This window comes from Ictalurus punctatus, chromosome 18, assembly GCF_001660625.3.
Source record: "Ictalurus punctatus breed USDA103 chromosome 18, Coco_2.0, whole genome shotgun sequence".
In the NCBI taxonomy this organism is placed as follows: Eukaryota; Metazoa; Chordata; class Actinopteri; order Siluriformes; family Ictaluridae; genus Ictalurus; species Ictalurus punctatus.
Window position 1 is genome coordinate 12,018,540 of NC_030433.2, and position 19,102 is coordinate 12,037,641.

Consider the following 19,102-nt stretch of genomic DNA (forward strand, 5'->3'; position numbering starts at 1 on the left):
AAATTGCTGTGAGGAATAAACACCTCAGGATGGTTACAGCATCATGCAGTTAGCTGACACTTATTGTGATTTGATGTAATATATTCAAAATATAAAAGGGCTCTGAAAATTAATTCGATCACAAATATCTGCAAAATGGTGTTATGAGTATAGGAAGGGAATGTAGGCTGTTGTGTGACTGGGCAAACTGAGTGATCCTGACCCTTTCTGCTCTCCGGACCTGCCTGATCCTTCCTGATGCCCTACCTCTGGAGCACTCATCAACTGGAGGCTACAGCCTGGAGATTGCTGAGGATGGTACCGCTTGAAGTACCATGGAAATGGTTTTGGACCTCAATTCCACATGGTCATTCTCGCTGTGGTTGCTGGGACTACAGTTGCTGCTATGGCCTTGGGACAGCAATTACCACATACAGTTTTGCACTCAGGTCTCCTTTGGTGAACAGTGGACTAGTTCAACAAACAGACTTCGGATAAAAACCATAATGAACTTTCTTTTACTTTCACACTATCCGTTGTTACCCAGATGGGGATGGATTCCCTTCTGAGTCTGGTTCCTCTCAAGGTTTCTTCCTCATATCATCTTATGATAGGAGTTTTTCTTTGCCACCGTCGCCACCGGCTTGCTCAATAGGGATAAATTCACACACTTAAAATCTGTATCCTGTGTTTATATGTTTCTGAAAACCTGCTTTGAGACAGTGACCGTTGCTAAAAAGGGCTGTACAACTAAAACTGAATTGAATTGAATTGAATTGGCTCCCTGGGATTGACTCCAGGTTCCCCCGCGACCCTGAAGAAGGAGTAAGCGGTAGAAGACGGATGGATGGATGAATTGAAGTGTATGCTTCGACACTTTAGAAAGTGTCGACAGTTAAGAAAGTTGATTGGATCAACTTCTTGGAGAAGACTCCAAGAAGTTGATCCAATCAAATTCTCTGAAGTAACAAACTAAGAACAGATCAAATCTCAGCAAGAAGACACACTGATTTCGATGAGCATGTTATGTTTTTTTTGGGGTTTTTTCCAGAGCGTTGTTCTTTTATACCCTCACATTATCCATGGGTGGTTTGTCTTGCGCAAAGGACAAGGGCAGACCCCATTAAGTGGCAAATTGCCATCTCACAGCTTAATCAGTATGCATCAGCAGTCTGCAGGGAACATATGAAAAGTCATTACGGTCAAATCAATTCTCAATTACATCTTTTTTTGCTGCCGCCATCGACACATTAAATAAACACCCAACGCTGTTGCCGCTCCCTTTGCTCGCCAGGTGACAGCAAAATGGCTCCATGCGCGCCGTTCGAGCAGGAAGTAAATGCTAATGGATTGTAAACAATTGCCAAATAACAACAAGGAAGGGGAAAGGGAGCCATAAGCACAGAGCGCAACAAGTACTATTAGTACATTCATTAGTGCTGTCACACATGGACAGATTCCGCTACATGTTAGCCATGGTGCTGTAGACAAACAGGAAGGCACACACACACACACACACACACACACACACACACACACACACACACACACACACACACACACACACACAGGAAATAGCCACACAGTGTGAGAAATTGAGGGAGATCGCCTGAAAATGGAAGTTTGAGGTTTGGCACTCGTTTCAAACGCGGGTATGATGAAATGTGCTGGAAATATTTCTGTCGTCTGCATTAACATTCTGACTTCTGACTTCTGACAGCTTAGACAGTGAACGATATAAGCAAAGGGCAAAAACACTACAGGTGCCTTGTCACATACGCTTCAAGAATTATTTTATACATTATAACAGACGAATGTAGTAGAGCTTCTTTCTGCTTTTTATGACTGATTCGTGCCAAATCTGTGCTGTCTAGACTTAAAATTTTCGCACTGCCACCATCTTCACAAAACTGGACTTACGCAGTGCATACAACTTGGTCCGGATTCGAGAAGGAGATGAATGGAAGACTGGGTTCAGCACAACTTCAGGTCACTATGAGTATCAGGTCATGCCGTATGGGCTTTCTAACGCTCCCTCGGTCTTCCAATGTCTAATTAACGACATGTTACTTGACATGCTGGGACGCCATGTGATCACCTACATAGATGACATTCTAATATATTCTAACTCCCGGGAGGAACATGTTCACAACGTCCCCCAAGTTCTACGACTGCTCCATCATCAGTTATATGTTAAAGCTGAGAAATGCGAATTTCATAGAACCACCATTGCGTTTCTGGGATACATCATCAGCCCCGAAGGTATCTCCATGGACCATGAAAAGGTCCAGGCAGTAGTAAACTGGCTCACACCCACGACGATCAAGGAACTACAGAGGTTTCTGGGGTTTGCAAACTTCTACAGAAGGTTTATTAGGAATTTCAGTGCTATCGCCAACCCCCTAACGTCCCTGCTAAAGGGGAAACCCAAATGTCTGTCATGGAATCCAACCGCCCAAACTGCCTTCAACAAGCTCAAGAAAGCCTTCACTACTGCACCCATCATCAAACATCCGGACCCATCTAGACCGTTTATAGTGGAGGTGGACACGTCAGAGACTGGGGTAGGAGCCATTTTATCCTAGCGGTTCGGAGAGAGGCCAAAGCTCCATCCAGTGGCATTCTTCTCGCGAAACCTTTCCCCCTCTGACACAAATTACGATGTGGGAAATCGTGAACTCTTGGCAGTTAAGTTAGCGCTGGAGGAGTGGATACACTGGTTAGAGGGGGCTACACATCCCTTTGTCATCTTCACAGACCATAAGAACCTGGAGTATCTTCGCACTGCAAAGAGACTCACACCCCGCCATGCCCGATGGGCCCTGTTCTTCACCAGGTTTCACGTCACGTTATCATACAGACCAGGGTCCAAGAACATAAAAGCTGATGCCCTGTCTCGTCTCGACCACACAGAACGTGTGAACGAGCATGAGGAGTATATCATCCATCCTTCATGTATCATCAATGCGCTAGTGTGGGATCTGGACCAGGAACTAGAGGAGATTCCCCAGTCGCATGTACCCGTAAAATGTCCCCCGAACAAACTTTTTGTACCCGAAGAGTACCGTCAAGAACTCATCATCTGGGCGCACGCGGTACTCGGTACAGGGCATCCAGGGGCACAGCGCACACACCATCTCCTAAAGGAGAAGTACTGGTGGTCCAATTTGGAGGGAGATATACACAAGGTGGTGGCATCCTGTTCATCTTGCGCACAGAATAAGGTACCTCGGACCCTCCCAGTAGGGAGGCTCAAGCCCTTACCCATACCCGAACGCCCATGGTCACACATATCAGTTGACTTCGTAACGGATTTACCAAGATCCCAAGGAAATACCACAGTTCTAGTCACAGTGGACCGGTTTGCCAAGTCCGTACGTTTTATTCCATTACCCGCTCTCTCCACCGCCTTCGTGACAGCCGAACTTCTATTCCAGCATGTTTTTAGATATTTCGGCATTCCGGAGGAGATTATCTGTGACAGGGGCTCGCAGTTTACTTCCAGAGTGTGGTCCAGCTTCATGACTAAGATGGGAGTAACAGTGAATCTCACCTCCGGATATCACCCACAAGCCAACGGACAAGTTGAACGAATCAATCAGGAATTAGGGCGATTCCTCCGTACTTTCTGTGCCAATAACCCCGAGGATTGGAGCAAGTTTCTGCCATGGGCCGAGTACGCCCAAAATTCACTACGTCATTCGGCTACCAACCTCACTCCTTTCCAGTGCGTACTAGGTTACCAACCTCCACTGTTCCCATGGAACGCGACTCCCACCGCAGCTCCTGCCGTTGACCAATGGTTTGAACGTAGTGAGCGTGTCTGGGCTGACACCCACCGACGCCTGAAAGAGACCACAGACACATACAACTGCAAAGCAGATTGCCACCGCAACGAACACCCTAATTACCAACCAGGTGATAGGGTGTGGTTGTCCACCAAGGACTTAAGACAACCTCATAGCTGTAAAAAACTAATGCCAAGATACACTGGACCATTTAAGATCCTCAAGCGAAGCAATGAAGTCACTTACCATCTGGAACTGCTACGACACAGCCGCATCTCCCCTCATTCCACGTATCACGTCTCAAACCTGTTGTCAATGGTCCATTAGCTACAGAAGTACCATCTGAAACTCCTCCGACACCTCTGGAAATTGATGGACAACCGGCTTACCGTGTCAAGAAAATCATCAAATCTAGACACAGGAGAGGCAAGCTGGAGTATTTGGTCGAGTGGGAGGGTTATGGACCTGAGGAACAATGCTGGGTTCCCAAGCAGGACATACTGGATCCACAGCTTACTAAAGACTTTCACGCAACTCATCCTGATCTCCCAGGTCCACGACCCTGGGGGAGGCCAAGAAAGAACTCGGCTCCCGGAGTGAGCCCTTTGGGGGGGGTTCTGTCACAGCTCAGTCAGATCAGAACTCAGTTTCCCAAGATGCAACACTCACTTCTCATGCACGCATGCGCTCACCATCCCCAGAGTTCTGATCAGACACACCTGGCACCAATCACACACACACACTCTCACCGCTAGTACTTAGGGATGTCATTCACCTAGAGTCATTGCGAAGTATATGTTCAGTCAACTCGTTTCTCTGCATTACCAAGCCGATCTAGTTAGTTAGTCTTCTCGTTATCCTCGACCCCTGTTTCCGGTTTCGACTACGCTCTCTGCCTGACCCCGTTTGTGTTGTTCGTCCGAACGCTTGACCATTGCCTGTCTTACGACTACGTTTCTTGAACTTCCCGATACCATGCTCTACACCTGCTGACCGCTTCTGCTTTCGTGCCGATTCGAGGTTCGTGACAATATCAAGCCTGAAATTGTTTTAAAATGTCTAGAACTATGTTTAATAATATTATATTTGGTTTCCTATTATCTAATAATAGGATGTACTAGATACATTTGTGTGTGTATATATATATATATATATATATATATATATATATATATATATATACACAAACATACATACATACATACATACATACATACATACATACATACACACACACACAAACTCTAGAGCTGCAACAACTAATCGATAAAATCGATAATAACCGATTATGAAAATCGTTGTCAATGAATCTCATTATCGATTAGTTGGTCTGTGCCCGGTGCGGGGGAGATTTACTCATTGCGTTACTTCGATTCAGAAAACACACTTTGGAGATATATATATATATATATATATATATATATATATATATATATATATATATATATAAATTTATTTTTGTTTACATTGTGTACATAAGTATTTTAGTCGTTAGTAAACTACAGTCCTAAATTAATAATATATATTCTGGTGTGTGTGTGTGTGGTGGGGTCTTTTCTGCTTTGTACAAACAGTTTACATTTTTGGCTGAATTTATGTTTGTAACACTCAGTTTGTGGATTTTATTTTAAATAAACAACAAAAAAAAAGATACTGAAAGTTTGCCCCGCCCCATCCGATTAATCGGAAAAATAACCAGCCAACTAATCGATTATGAAAATAATCATTACTTGCAGCCCTAATACACACATACACACACACACACACACACACACACACACACACACACACACATATGTGTATATATATATATATATATATATATATATATATATATATATATATATATATATATATATATATATATTCATTCAAGATATTTTCACTTGCTGTCATTTATTATTATTATTTTTATTTTTTTTGCAGTGCACTCATACTTAGGTATCATTTTCTTGATATTTTTCCCCACTCAGTTGGGTAATCTATAAGTGTTTACAACTTGAAATAAATAATTCTGTCCAGAATCAATGTGAAATATACCTATATGCTCGGTATTGCTTTGGGTGATATTTTAAAGACAGTAGTAATGTGTGAAGGCCCTAAAACTGTCCAGCTGATTCACTACCCTGGGTGGTCCCCTACAGCAAACTTAAGTGTTTAAAGCAGGACCGTATTCCTGGAAAGAGATTACACCGATTTGTCTTGTTCACGCTTTAAACCCATCAAAACCACGTCAGCCTCATTAAGTTACTGGTGGTTTAGAAATCTCCACCTCTTCATTATTCAGAGTTTCATCACTGTCAAACTTTCAGCTGACTGATCACAGGAGTCAGCATCTCCAATCTACACTGCAACAGTGACTCCTTCTTCAAGCAGTCGCTGATCATCTTTCTATCAAATTCATAACTCATATCCAAACCCTGGTATTGAATTAGCAGGATTTAAAACCAACATTTTAGAACTAGTTTTAATGAAGCCAAAGTCCACAAAGTGCACAGCATATATAATGACTGTGGTCTGTATCCCAGCACTGAGCGCCAGCCTCTGCTCTGCACTGATCTGACAGAATCGGGGAAAGGGTGAATAACAAACACAGCCAAACTGGCATTTTAATGAGCGCACTTTCTTTTCTAATCACACTTGTTTAACCGGACAGTGACATGAACTATGTCTATGCGATGGCAGCAAAGCTCTCGGCAGTCTATAGCATAGAGGAAATCCAATATTCAGTGGGTTGTTTTATGAAATTAGTGTTACTGGCTTTCCCATGGAGGTCCTGCATGGATACCATAAATATTCCCAACAGATTATGCCCAAGCCTTTCGAGTCTGGTTCCTCGCAAGGTTGCTTCTTTATGTCGTCTCACTGTATGATCACATTAGCAAGTGATCAAACTATCATGAGCTACAAAGTGGGAAAAAATATAGATACGTCTTTTGTTAGCAACAGTCTAGCTGGCTAACATAAGTGGAAGTTAAACAGCGAACTATATAGTTAGTGTTATAGATTTAACAAGCGAATATGTCTGTATGGTGATTGCTCTAAAGCACATAGCAAGGAATATACAGCATAGCTCAACTAAAATGCTACTTTGTTTATAGTTGTTGCTGTGAGCAGCCATGTTGATTTGACATCACATGCTGAACTCCAATTAGGAATTTTGAGTTCAGGGGGCATTTTCTTTGAATTTTCCTAGTTGGAGGTTGGAAATTTCCAAGATCAATCGAGATTTCACTGACAACGGGAAGCGACAACCTGACAAGTGACATGTGAATTTAAATTTTCTCAATCCTTTGGAAAGTAAGTACGGCATGGTAAAGTGGCAAACCCAGACAATTAGCTCGGATGATTCCTCAGGCCTCGGATCTATGTCGCGTGTGGTCTGGCCTTTCTTCAGTTCCCCATTTACAACCTTGGTTCCCACTTGCATCTAGTTCCCATTTACTGTGTGATATGCAAAAATGAAAAAAAAACAACAACCTTGACAACACATAAATGAGGTTTCATGTTATTCGGACATATACTATATGACCTCTGTTACTCCTGAACATTCGAACAACAGAACACACTGACATTATTTATAGCCTTCTGTTTTCAGTTACACTGAGAAAATGTAAAATCTTGCACAAATCCCAGACAGCACTATGTCTACATGTGACACAAGAGATACGTTTGAACAACTGCAATGCAAACGGGACACATCCCAAACTGTGTACTAAAATAGTAGCCTTCTCCTCTATATAAAGTAACAAATGGTAGCATAATATTTTAATATACTATACTATTCAGTATGGAGAAAAATACAGCTTGGAAAGAAGTAGCAGAGACCATTGTTGGCCCTGGACCTAGTACATTTAGCCTGATGATGAAGCTAATATAAAGCCAAGCATGTAGCATTTATAAACCAAACAGCAAATTTACAACACTCACTAATGCATATTTAATTTTTTTTGTTTTAAAAAACACAAAAACAAACAAACAAACAAACAAAAAAACAGTGGACAGCTCATGCCCACAACTGACAACCATAGCAGTCATTACATGCACATAAAACAAATTACAAATAGATAACAAGCAGATTAAGATCTTCTGATAGATTTCTTTTGTATGTCCCACAATCTCATTTAAAAAGTAAGGGGGATAGACCTTTTTCAGTTGCTGCCCCTCGTTTATGGAATCAATTGGCACTGGATATCCGCCTTTCACCTTCTATTATCATTTTTAAAAAGAGGCTGAAAGCTTACCTCTTCTCCCAGGTGTTTTAATAAAATTTTTACTATTGTTTATTGTCTGTCTCTATTTGGTTTTATTCTGTTTTCTATTTAACTTTTTCTTACTCTGTTCAGCAATTTGGGCAGCTTTGCTCTGTTTAAATGTGCTATATAAATAAAACTTACTTACTTACTTACTTGTTGTTTGTTAGTGTGAACAGGGCCAGGGAGTTTTTCCACACCACTCTCTCCTCTGGCTTGCTCATCATTGATTTCTGTCAAGCTACTATATAAACAAAATATAACCGAATAGATGACTCTTGAGTGACAGTAAAAGCAGATTGAAGTGGTAATACTGTAAGTAAACATGAGCCTAATATAATATAACAATTTACTATAAATTCAGTGTTTCAAACCACCCACCCAACCAACCAACCCACACAAAAATGCTAAACACATACCCTGAGACAAGCCACCATGGTTAGTCACACAGCGTTCTGCTGATCAAAACTGGGTCTTGCTTCAATGTCCTTATTAATTAGTTCCCATGGTGAGGATGCATTAAAGGCTAGAATCTTACTGTGTTCACATTTAAAGAAATCTATATAAATATACACACACAGAGGCACACACGTAGGGAATCCCTTTAAAGAAAAGACAAATCAAACACCTGGGTGGCCAGACAGAAACATAGTCAGAGGAAAAACAGGAGGATGGAAGAGGAGAAAGATTACATATCCCTCTCTGAGTCGAGAAGAAAAGCTGTTCATGAAGGCGTCTGGAGCGCTGCGGGGCAGGGATCAGCGCGGAAACTATGTAAATTATTATTTTTTTGACAGATCTAATGACGTTCACAGCACAAACAGAAAGCGCTGTTTTTTCAGACGAACACAAATATCACAGGTGTTCACTAGGAAGCTAATCTTGGACAAGACTGCCACAAATATTACGGTTAAAGACAATAAAAAGTACAGGGTTTTTATCATAGTTACCAAATATTACATGCGCACATACAGAATACACAGGTACTCATAAATCCACACACCAACACACAACCTGTTATTACTGATAGAGTAAAGCTCTGGGAGAGATGTGTGAGATGTGGATGAAAAAAAAGAAGAACATTTATTGGGAGAGAACAACATGACCTGCTGAGCATAACCGTGTAATATCCTTGCTTCATGAGCAGCGTTCAAGTCCATTTTTTATTTCCATCCCATTTATTATTCGCAATGTACAGATAATGCTTTTCTAAACAAATACAAATAAGAGGATGACTATTTTTTGGAAAGCTTGCTTTGAAAAGCTGAACTAAATCTGTCTCATATATCTATCCATTTATTTTCCATACCACTTATCCTAGACAGGGTCGCGAGGAGCCTGGAGCATATCCCAACGAACACGGGGCACAAGGCAGGGGACATCCTGCAAGGGGTGTCAACCCATCACAGGGCACAATGGCACATACATTCACACACTATGGACAATTTGGAAACACCAATCAGCCTCACACCACTGGGGTTGGGGGTTCAAATCCTGTCTCCGTCCTGTGTGCACCAAGTTTGCATGTTCTCCCTGTGCTTCGGGGGTTTCCTCCGATGTCCTTCCCCAGTCCAAAGACATGCTTTGCAGACTGACAGGTGTTTCCAAATTGTCTGTAGTGTGTGAATGGGTGTATGAGTGTGTGTGCGATTGTGCCCTGTGATGGATTGGCACCCCGTCCAGGGTGTCCCCCACCTTATGCCCAAAGTCCCCTAGGATAGGCTCCAGGATCCCCTGGAATTTTGTGTAGGATAAGCGGTACAGAGGATAGATGGATGGATATTTATATATTTAAAAAAATCTGCATTATGTTAAGGCCTAATAGTGCTTACAGCTGAAGATTTCCTGTTACCCTTTCTTTTTCCTAGAAATGTCCTATTCTAGCCAAATTTATTTGTGTTTATTGGTAGATTAGATAACATATCTTAATTCCCATTAATGAAATTAGCCCTTTGTGTTGTATATATTCACTGACTGGGCAAAGCAAGCAATGAATAAGCCCTGAAACTTTAAGCCATCATTTCATTGAAGTGGACATTTCATGGTAGCAACAGGAAAAGCAAGAATCAAGAGTGACTCAGCCAGTAATGAAGATAGAGCTTAGCAAATAAACAGCAAAATGCTGGGCATGGGTTAATCAGGTAAAGTGGGAACGTCAGAAATGAGAATGGCATGTGGTATTTCGCTGGTTCACTCCCTGTTTGTCATCTGAAATATCCTCAGCACTCTGCCATTGCACTGTGTTAAATATTGGCTTAAATCTTAAATCTTAAGATTAACTTAAATCTCGGTTCAATACTCTGCCTCACTGCCATTGCATTGTGTTAAGTATTGGCTTAAATATTAAGATTAACTTAAATCTTGGTTCAAACCCTAAAGCTGCATCTGTAGCGCAATTTCAGATCAAAGTGTAGATGAAAGACAGGTATGAAGATCAAAAAAACAAAAAGAGTCGTGACTTTATCACTTCTGCATTAGAATTTCAATGTTTTTTTTTTATCTATGATACTTTTAGTTTCAATATAGCAGCTAGTTAAAAAAAATCAAGCAATACAGTTCAGATACACTAATTACAGTAGCAGATCAGCTAAATGACACACCTGTAGAATTCCAAATCAAGAAAAATATCTGGCAGGTGCAGGAATATTTTTCATAACCATTCGTGTGATAATTAAATAAATGACAAATATGAGAGAACATCACATATAAAAAAAATAAAACAATCTTTTTTCAGTATCTGAACATTTTCTTTTATCATTAAAAGCTTCTCTGATAAGGCAGCAATCAGTTTCTATGACATATGACATACTGTAAGCATTGACATAAAATGCATTTTATTAAATACAGATATACACTCATCAGCCACTTTAATAGGAACACCAAAACTGGAGAGTTGAAGAATTTTTATTTTTTTTTTAAAAAGAAGTGTCTTTTTTCCCAATTTTCAGCTGTCTAGTTTTGGTGTGTTTTTCTGCTCATTAAATGGTGCTTGTATTCCCATTAAGTGTATATTCTAGTAATATATAACAAAACGCTAAGAGCTGTACTTAAGTCCAAATGTCATTTCAGTATTTGCGTGGGTGTCACGATTTCCCCTTGAGTCAGCGCTGCAGCATTGTAGCGTGATCGGGAAAACCGAAGCGCAAGTTCGTGTACGAGCTCGGTGCACGAGCTCTTAGCGAATGCACGCTTTTCGGTCTTCAATGACATTGACTTTGTTTACACTGGACACATGCTTTTATTATGGTTAAGTTCTGTCAATGCCTTTGTTTTTGTCTTTGGTTGTTTCCCAAATGTGTACCATCATTGTTTTCAGCTTTTCCGTGTTTAACCCATAATTACTTTTGTTATATAAACCCCCCGTGTCTCTAGGCACATTGTGTAGTATTGAGTGTATCTCATTTCAAAGCGGTTGCTCATTGTTTCTCGTTTCGATTCATGTTATTGACCTTGTTTCTCGTTTTCGATTCTAGCCTCGTCCAGTTTATGCCTGTTTGTATATCACCTGACCTTTTGCCTGTTATTAGACCACGCTTTGGAATACTGTTTTGGATTTGTCTGCCTCTCTCTCCAATAAATGTCTTTTAATGCACTTGCATCCGTCCTAACTTCCATTACCTCTGTGACGTGACAATGGGGAAAGTTTCGTGTATACAGAGCTGGTTTATGCACCTGCTTAATGTATTTAATATCGGCCTCAAATGATCTCAAAATTCCATTGTTTCTTTCAGTGTATTTACAGACAAAATGTGAATTTCAGCATGGTATAATGTGATTACATCAGGCTATCAGATTGTGGCGCTGGATTGAACACTGCCCGTTGCTGATATCACTCAAAAAATATTGGCCAAGTCCAAGGACAAAACTGCACATAACTGAGACATGCCTCAGTTTTGATCAAACTCCACCCTGTGTGCGTAACTTTCATGTGACTTCCGAATAGCTCGTATGTCACATAGATAGTTACATCTGACATCTGAATGCTATCTGAATACTTAATAATTATAATGGTCTGATAATACTGTGTTTAAGACTTTTAATCCACTGTGCCTGTGAATACATCAAATATAATAAATACAGTATTTATGTGTGTCACTGCAAATCTTTATTCACTGGCAGCATTCTATTCATATTCAGCAGACTGTGTGTAGACTGTCTCATTAGAATTAGCATCTACATAAAGGTCCTTCATAAAGTCTGCATATTAGTTACTGTTTTAACTATCAATAAATATGAATTGAAAAATATCCCCAATTTCATTACTAGAGTTGGAATCTGATTCGTTCCCTGATTCATTCGTTCAGTTGCACTACGCACTAACCGACTAACTGCGACTTTGATTGATGCTTAACATTTTTTGACAAGCATACAGATTTTTTCCGACAGGTTGAGTGATGTACAATTAGTTAATAATTATAGCTCATTTTGTTTCATAATATGCTTTATTAAAAAAAAAAAAAATGTGTTCACACCCACTCAGATTCGAAGATGGTCAGTAATTTTTAAAGAGAATACAACCTTGTTAGAATATTTATTTTGCAATTGTATGAAATACTGATTCTTGTCTTATATTGTGAAAGCAAAAATGTTCTTCCTGTTTACAACGTTACTTTTTGGTACATCGTTACATCAGTTTTGTGCATGAACAAGACTCATGGAATGATGTTGCAAACAAAAAGATTCAGTGAGTCACTCAGTGAACTGCTAAATGAAAGAATCTTGTCCATGAGCGAAAGTTCGAAGGATTTTCTTAAAAGTAAATTAGACTTACATGCATTTACAAGCATGACTCTCAGTTCAGGGATGTACAAAAAACCCCAAAAAACAAACAAACAAAAAAAAACGCATACAAACAAACTTTCGCAGAAAGAAGGCTGAATGAAAGGAATCTCTCATTACATAGTAGTGACTGATAGCTTGTCTTATTTGTCTCGTTCACACGTGCAAAAAGAACTATTTGGAAATTAAACAAATTGATTGATTAATACTCACTCCTTGACAAAGGTAAGCTCCAAAGAGCAAGACGAAGAGCAAAATATTGACATTTTAAGGTTTCAGATGGTTGAGTAAAATAGCTTGTTTGCACATAATGTTACGTCATTGCATTGTTCTGGCGCGAAATGCAGATGGAGGGCAGGAAGTGATTTTCTACATAGGAAACACAAACTGATAAATGCCTATGTTTTGTTAGGCCATTTCAGATGACTATGTTATGTTTTGTTTTACCTCTTGATGGAGTTCTCATCAACTGGAGGCTACAGCCTGGAGATTGCTGAGGATGGTACCGCTTGAAGTACCATGGAAATGGTTTTGGACCTCAATTCCACATGGACATTCTCGCTGTGGTTGCTGGGACTATGGTTGCTGCTATGGCCTTGGGACAGCAATTACCACATACAGTTTTGCACTCAGGTCTCCTTTGGTGAACAGTGGACTAGTTCAACAAACAGACTTCATATAAAAACCATAATGAAATTTCTTTTACTTTCACACTATCCGTTGTTACCCAGATGAGGACGGGTTCCCTTCTGAGTCTGGTTCCTCTCAAGGTTTCTTCCTCATATCATCTTAAGGAGTTTTTCCTTGCCGCCAGCTTGCTCAATAGGGATAAATTCACACAGTTAAAATCTGTATCCTGTGTTTATATATTTCTCTAAAGCTACTTTGGGACAATGTCCATTCTTAAAAGTGCTATACAAATAAAATTGAATTGTGTCATTTATGGTTGCTCAAATCGATCAAACTGAGAAACCACAAAGAGCTTTTATCGCGTCCCAAAGGTTGTTGTTCATAAGGGGGGAAAAATGCAAGAAACTGAATGAACAACGCAGGAAAAGGTGGCTTGTAAACCTGCGTTTGCGGTCGGGAGGAGCCGCATCAAATAATGCTCAAGTGTTCAGTGACCACTTTGCCAAAAGTAAGTTAATACAACTTACATAAGCTGTGTTTATGTAATGTTAGCTGTTTCCGTACTTTGCAAAGTTAAAGAAATTGTTTTTTCTTTTCTTTGTTTGAAATTGTATCCCTGTAACAGAACAAAAATATGTAATATTGCATATATCTACCGCCTTGAGGCAAGTTTTTCAATTTAGTAGAAAAATTGCATCTCTTGATAACATAAAGATCACATCCAACATATGTTTTGATTTTCTGTTTATACCTTTCTCTTGTAATTGTGTCTAAACCAGTAAAGTATGGACTTTCGTCCATCTCGTCCATTCTGCTTTTTACTTTCTGCCCTCCATCTGAATTTCGCGCGTCATCAGAATCACGTGATTGCAAACAAGCTATTAGCTAGCTAATGAAGATGGAAGCATTTTGCACACAAATACAATCACACATTGTCTTTGAAATCTGAAACATGACCTTTATCATCTTTACTTTCTTCATTAAAATGTATATATAATACAATTATTTGAATATTAGTTTATTATAATACTATTTAAATGTGTACAGTAATATTCTGGCTATTTATTAGAGCTCAGGAGTTCAGGAGTTTTTTATTCCTGAACTTTCACCCATCAAAACACTGATTTTATTTATAGGCTACTTGTTCTTGAGTTACTGAGGTTTAGATTAAACCCATTCAATTCAAGTGACCAATCAAACAGGCTAATAACTATAAGAACTCAATAATAAATATAATTTTGAACACAGGGCGTTGTGATATCTGCCATTATAACTAAAATTTAACACTACTATTACTACTTCTACTACTACTAATAGTAATAATAATAATTTAATCACAGATCTATTAGCTATGCTTCAGTGAACTTTGGGGTCCCAGCTTTGGGAAGAATTTGGTTTTAAAAAATACAGCAAAACTCAAATTTTCACAATATAGCGCAATTAAATTAACAAAACACTATAGAACAAAAAGAAAAAAATCTTAACTTTCTAGACACCTATTATTAATTATAATAACAACTATAGCACATTTAGGTTTGTTAAAACAGACAATTTCCCCATCTCTTGATCACTCACTGTCCTTCACATACTATCACACAGTGTTTTCACGCTTCACACACTCTCTCTCCCCACTATCCTTGACCCGTTCTACTGTCCTACCTGACTCGTCGTCGGTTTTGTGTTCATTTTCCGAGTCGGTGAGGGTGAGTGCTGACTGGTCAGGGCTGGATAAGCCTGAGCTGTGGTGTGACTTCAGGCCCTGACCTCTCCACAGCTGGACAGCACGCTCCGGTGTCATGAGGCCTTCGGGGTCAGAGTCAGCATCATAGCCAGCGCTCAGAGAGTAGCCCTGCTGTACCAGGCCCAGGTCTGAACAGTACACACTCTCCTGCTGAGGCTCACACACACCCAGCTCTGCCAGGGTATGACTTCCTGCAACAGTAAACCAAATAATCGGCTGCTGAATTTGATCAACAATGCATGAATCCAGAGACCAACTGCAGTGTACTTGAGTAATATATTTAGAAGGCATTTAATATTCTGTTGAAACACTAATCTTTTAAGTATTCAACGATTTAAAAAATGGTCGTTATTTGACAGATATAAGCTGATGTTCCATTGATTTAATCATCTATAGCTAATAGCAAATAATTAACCAGCAAAATCTATAGTCACAAGCTGCTAATGTTATATAAGACAGGAAATAATGATTGTTAGAACCTTAATGTAAAGTGTTACCAAATGAAAAGCGTTATTTTGATTAGAACAATCACAATTCGAAATGTGTACATGTTTCGTTTGCTTTTTTTAAAATGTGTTCTTATAATAATCTGTCAGGCGGCATTGACGGCTGCAGTTGCAGGAAATGCTTTATTTTTCAAAAAGACAGGCAAACAAATCCAAAACTCGAGACAATGTTGTGGTCAAAAACAGGCAGAAAATCAGCAAACAGGGAAATCATGGCAAAACTAGAATCAAGAACTGGATCAAAAACCAGATGAACATGGATGGGGAACAAGGCTTGTTATGTCAGGTGAGTAAATAGTGAGCGATACTTCACAGTGACTGAATGTCTGTATGTCGAGAGTCTGTGGCTGCATCTGAATATCACTACTACCATACTCTACAGTAGGTGAAAAGCAGTACAGCACAGGAGTAGTTTGACTGAATTCTCATTATTCATTAAACAGTAAGCGAGAAATACCTGGATGACCTACGGCTTCCACCGAGATCCTGCAGTATAGAACCAGTGGACACTGTGTTATCTCATAAGGCAACAGGAATGGTCACATGACAGTGCCAAAATATACTGATCAGTACGTACTGTATCAATGGCCGAGAAGTAGGTACCCCCAACCCCCATTGCAAATCAGGTTTATTGTCAAAATTGAGACTTGTGTTTGCAAAGACAGATGTTTGCAATGAACAAATATAACAAAAGCAACTGAAATAGTTCAACACAATGAATGCTTCAAGTGGTTTCCCCAAATTCAACTGAACATGCAACTTATGACTTATCCAGTTTCCCCTTCATGGCAAGCATCTTCACTCATGAGCAATGGCCTCCAGTTCTATAATATTTTTGGGTTTGCGTGCTGCAATTGCCTTATTCAAATCCCACCAGAGATTTTCTATGGGGTTCAAGTCAGGTAACAGTGATGACCCTGTAGAATCTTCCAGGACTTCTTCTGCAATCAAGCCTTGGTGGAATTTGAGGTATGTTGGGATCATTGTCCTGTTGGAAGGTCCAATTATGCCCAAGCTTCCGCTTCCTCAAAGACAGCATGACATTTTCTCCTAGGATTTCCTGATACTTCAATGAATTCATCTTGCCTTCCACACGCTGCAGGTTTCCAGTGCCAGATGATGCAAAGCAGCCCCAGAGCATCGCCGAGCCACCACCATGCTTGACTGTGGACAGTGTTCTTTCTTCATTCTTTTTCCTCCAGTTCTGTTTCATCACTCCACAGAACAGAATCCCAAAACTTCTGTGGCCTATTTATATGATTTTGAGCCGACATTTCTATATACATTGCCCGTCAAATGTTTTGAGACACTTGATTGAAATGTTTCTCATGACCTTAAAAACCTTTTGCTCTAAAGGTGTATGATTAAATGTTTGAAATCATTGTTATAGACAAAAATAATAATTGTGCCAACATATTAATTCCTTTCATTAGAAAACTAACATTTTATGTACAAAAAAGGGGGGGGGGGGGTGTTAAAAATAAAGAATGAGCATTTCTAAACTTTTGACAGGTAGTACATATATATATATATATATATATATATATATATATATATATATATATATATATATATATACACACACACACACACACACACACACACACTGGATGAATTGGTTGTATTGAGGCGTGTATCAGTGTTTTCATTGCAATTGCAATTTGTACCACATAGCACAAATGTTCATGCAAATACTATTTAAAACAACAATGAGCTACTTTTCCATTTTAAATGTCATGACCTTCGTATGATAAAGTTCCATGTGCGTCATAGGTTGAAATGTATTGACCTTCACTTTGCCATGTAAACTACAGTGTGTCTTATTCAAACATACTGGTTCATACTGTGTTCATACACAGCTCAGGGTTTTGCAGTTGAGCCATATCAACACACAAGGCTCGTTTTCCATTTCTCCCGCTTTTCCAATTTGAACCCCAAGGCCAGAATGTGCAAAGACTCGGGAATATCCATCCTCCTGCCTCGAGTTGTATGCTTGTTTGTGTTTCTGCTTGCAGATTTCACATTGGCTCCACATTCAATTACTCTGCATTAACCAAATACTGTTTAATCACAAGATACCTAGTGTCACTAAAGCCCCAGAGTTGGCACAGAAAAGTGATTAGCACTGGCATGCATGAGTGTGCTAAGCTGTCAAAACAGTGCTGGTTAGAATAGAACACAGCCAGTTGTGCCCTCTGGGAGGCTCCTAAACACCACCCCATGTGAACGGCTTCACTGTTTAAACACTTCTGAACCTGTGATGTCTTTACTGACTATACACAGAGTGACAGATATATACACCTTGTGTTCACATCAGTGTTTGGAGCTAGCTAAATACGGAGTGGTGAGGGGTTCACAGGTCAGGTTGATTAGGGGCTTCTAAAATAGTCAGAACGGCAAATGGCAAAAACCAAGGGCTGCAAAGAAACGAGCAAGGAATTAATTGCAAACTTGAGGCAGTAAAGCTTTTTACATAATGAAGGGGAATTTAAATTCTAATGAGTCCCCAAAGCAACATGGCTGAAAAATACACAGAGTTTAACATGTACTGCAAAGAATTAAGTAAAATTACATTTGTAATAAATTCCAAAATTAAAATGCTTTACATGTTATTAAACAATTGCTTCCCAATAACAATTCATATTATCCAAGAACATAATGAATTGTTGCTTGTTAGCATTTTACCAGAATCTCAAATGACAAAAAAGTTAAAGCTTTTAAAATATTTACCGTGGGTTTCTTAAAATCATTTAATCATAACAGTTCCAGGAATTGTGCACATACAAATATGAATAATTTGAAAGTGAATCAATTTATTGATTCACATTCTCAGAAACGCATCAACGAAACATTTATAGGCAGAAGACTATTCAAGAATTATCCAAACAATAACACACTTCAAGTCATGCTGTTATAGGAAAGTAATCAGCAATGAGGTGATGTGATACTGTTGCCACCCTAAAGTTGATTAACAAGCTATAGTATACTAGTTTTGTAAAACTCCAAGCACACTGTTTGTCTGACTGGCACTGATATGTTTAAGTTTGACATATCAGTCATGTTCATTACTGTTCCATTTACCGTAAGTGGCAGTTGATTTTGAGGTTCTGCCACTTTATGACGTCTCCTGACCATCAAATGGAGAAGCCATGCTTTCAAGCAGCACAAGCAAAGAGGACATTGTCCAATAAATGCTTTGATGTTGTTTCTGTGAAAACCCACCGGTGAAGATCTCACTGACTGACTGTGAATATGTGTATCCGGGCGGGACCCGAAATTACACATTAAAAGCCTGGTGTCCAATGACTGTTAACGTCTTCTCCCATTAAAACACAGTGTACTTGATGCAATTCTATCAGCGGGGCGTCTATGGAGAATTTCGCTCAAGCTGCACTGTCCACTGATAACAGTTGGTGTTGAATGATT

The 19,102-nt window shown here is 39.5% G+C and overlaps 1 protein-coding gene across 1 annotated transcript in view; it reads right to left on the bottom strand.

The window, feature by feature from the left end:
- The window catches only part of tenm2b (teneurin transmembrane protein 2b), a 345,071-nt gene that overhangs the window by 234,493 nt on the left and 91,476 nt on the right, over positions 1 to 19,102 (bottom strand). Inside the window, exon 3 of the mRNA XM_017493324.3 lies at positions 15,089 to 15,361. Coding sequence (XP_017348813.2) covers positions 15,089 to 15,361 — 273 coding nt within the window. The remainder of the gene's footprint in view (positions 1 to 15,088; positions 15,362 to 19,102) is intronic.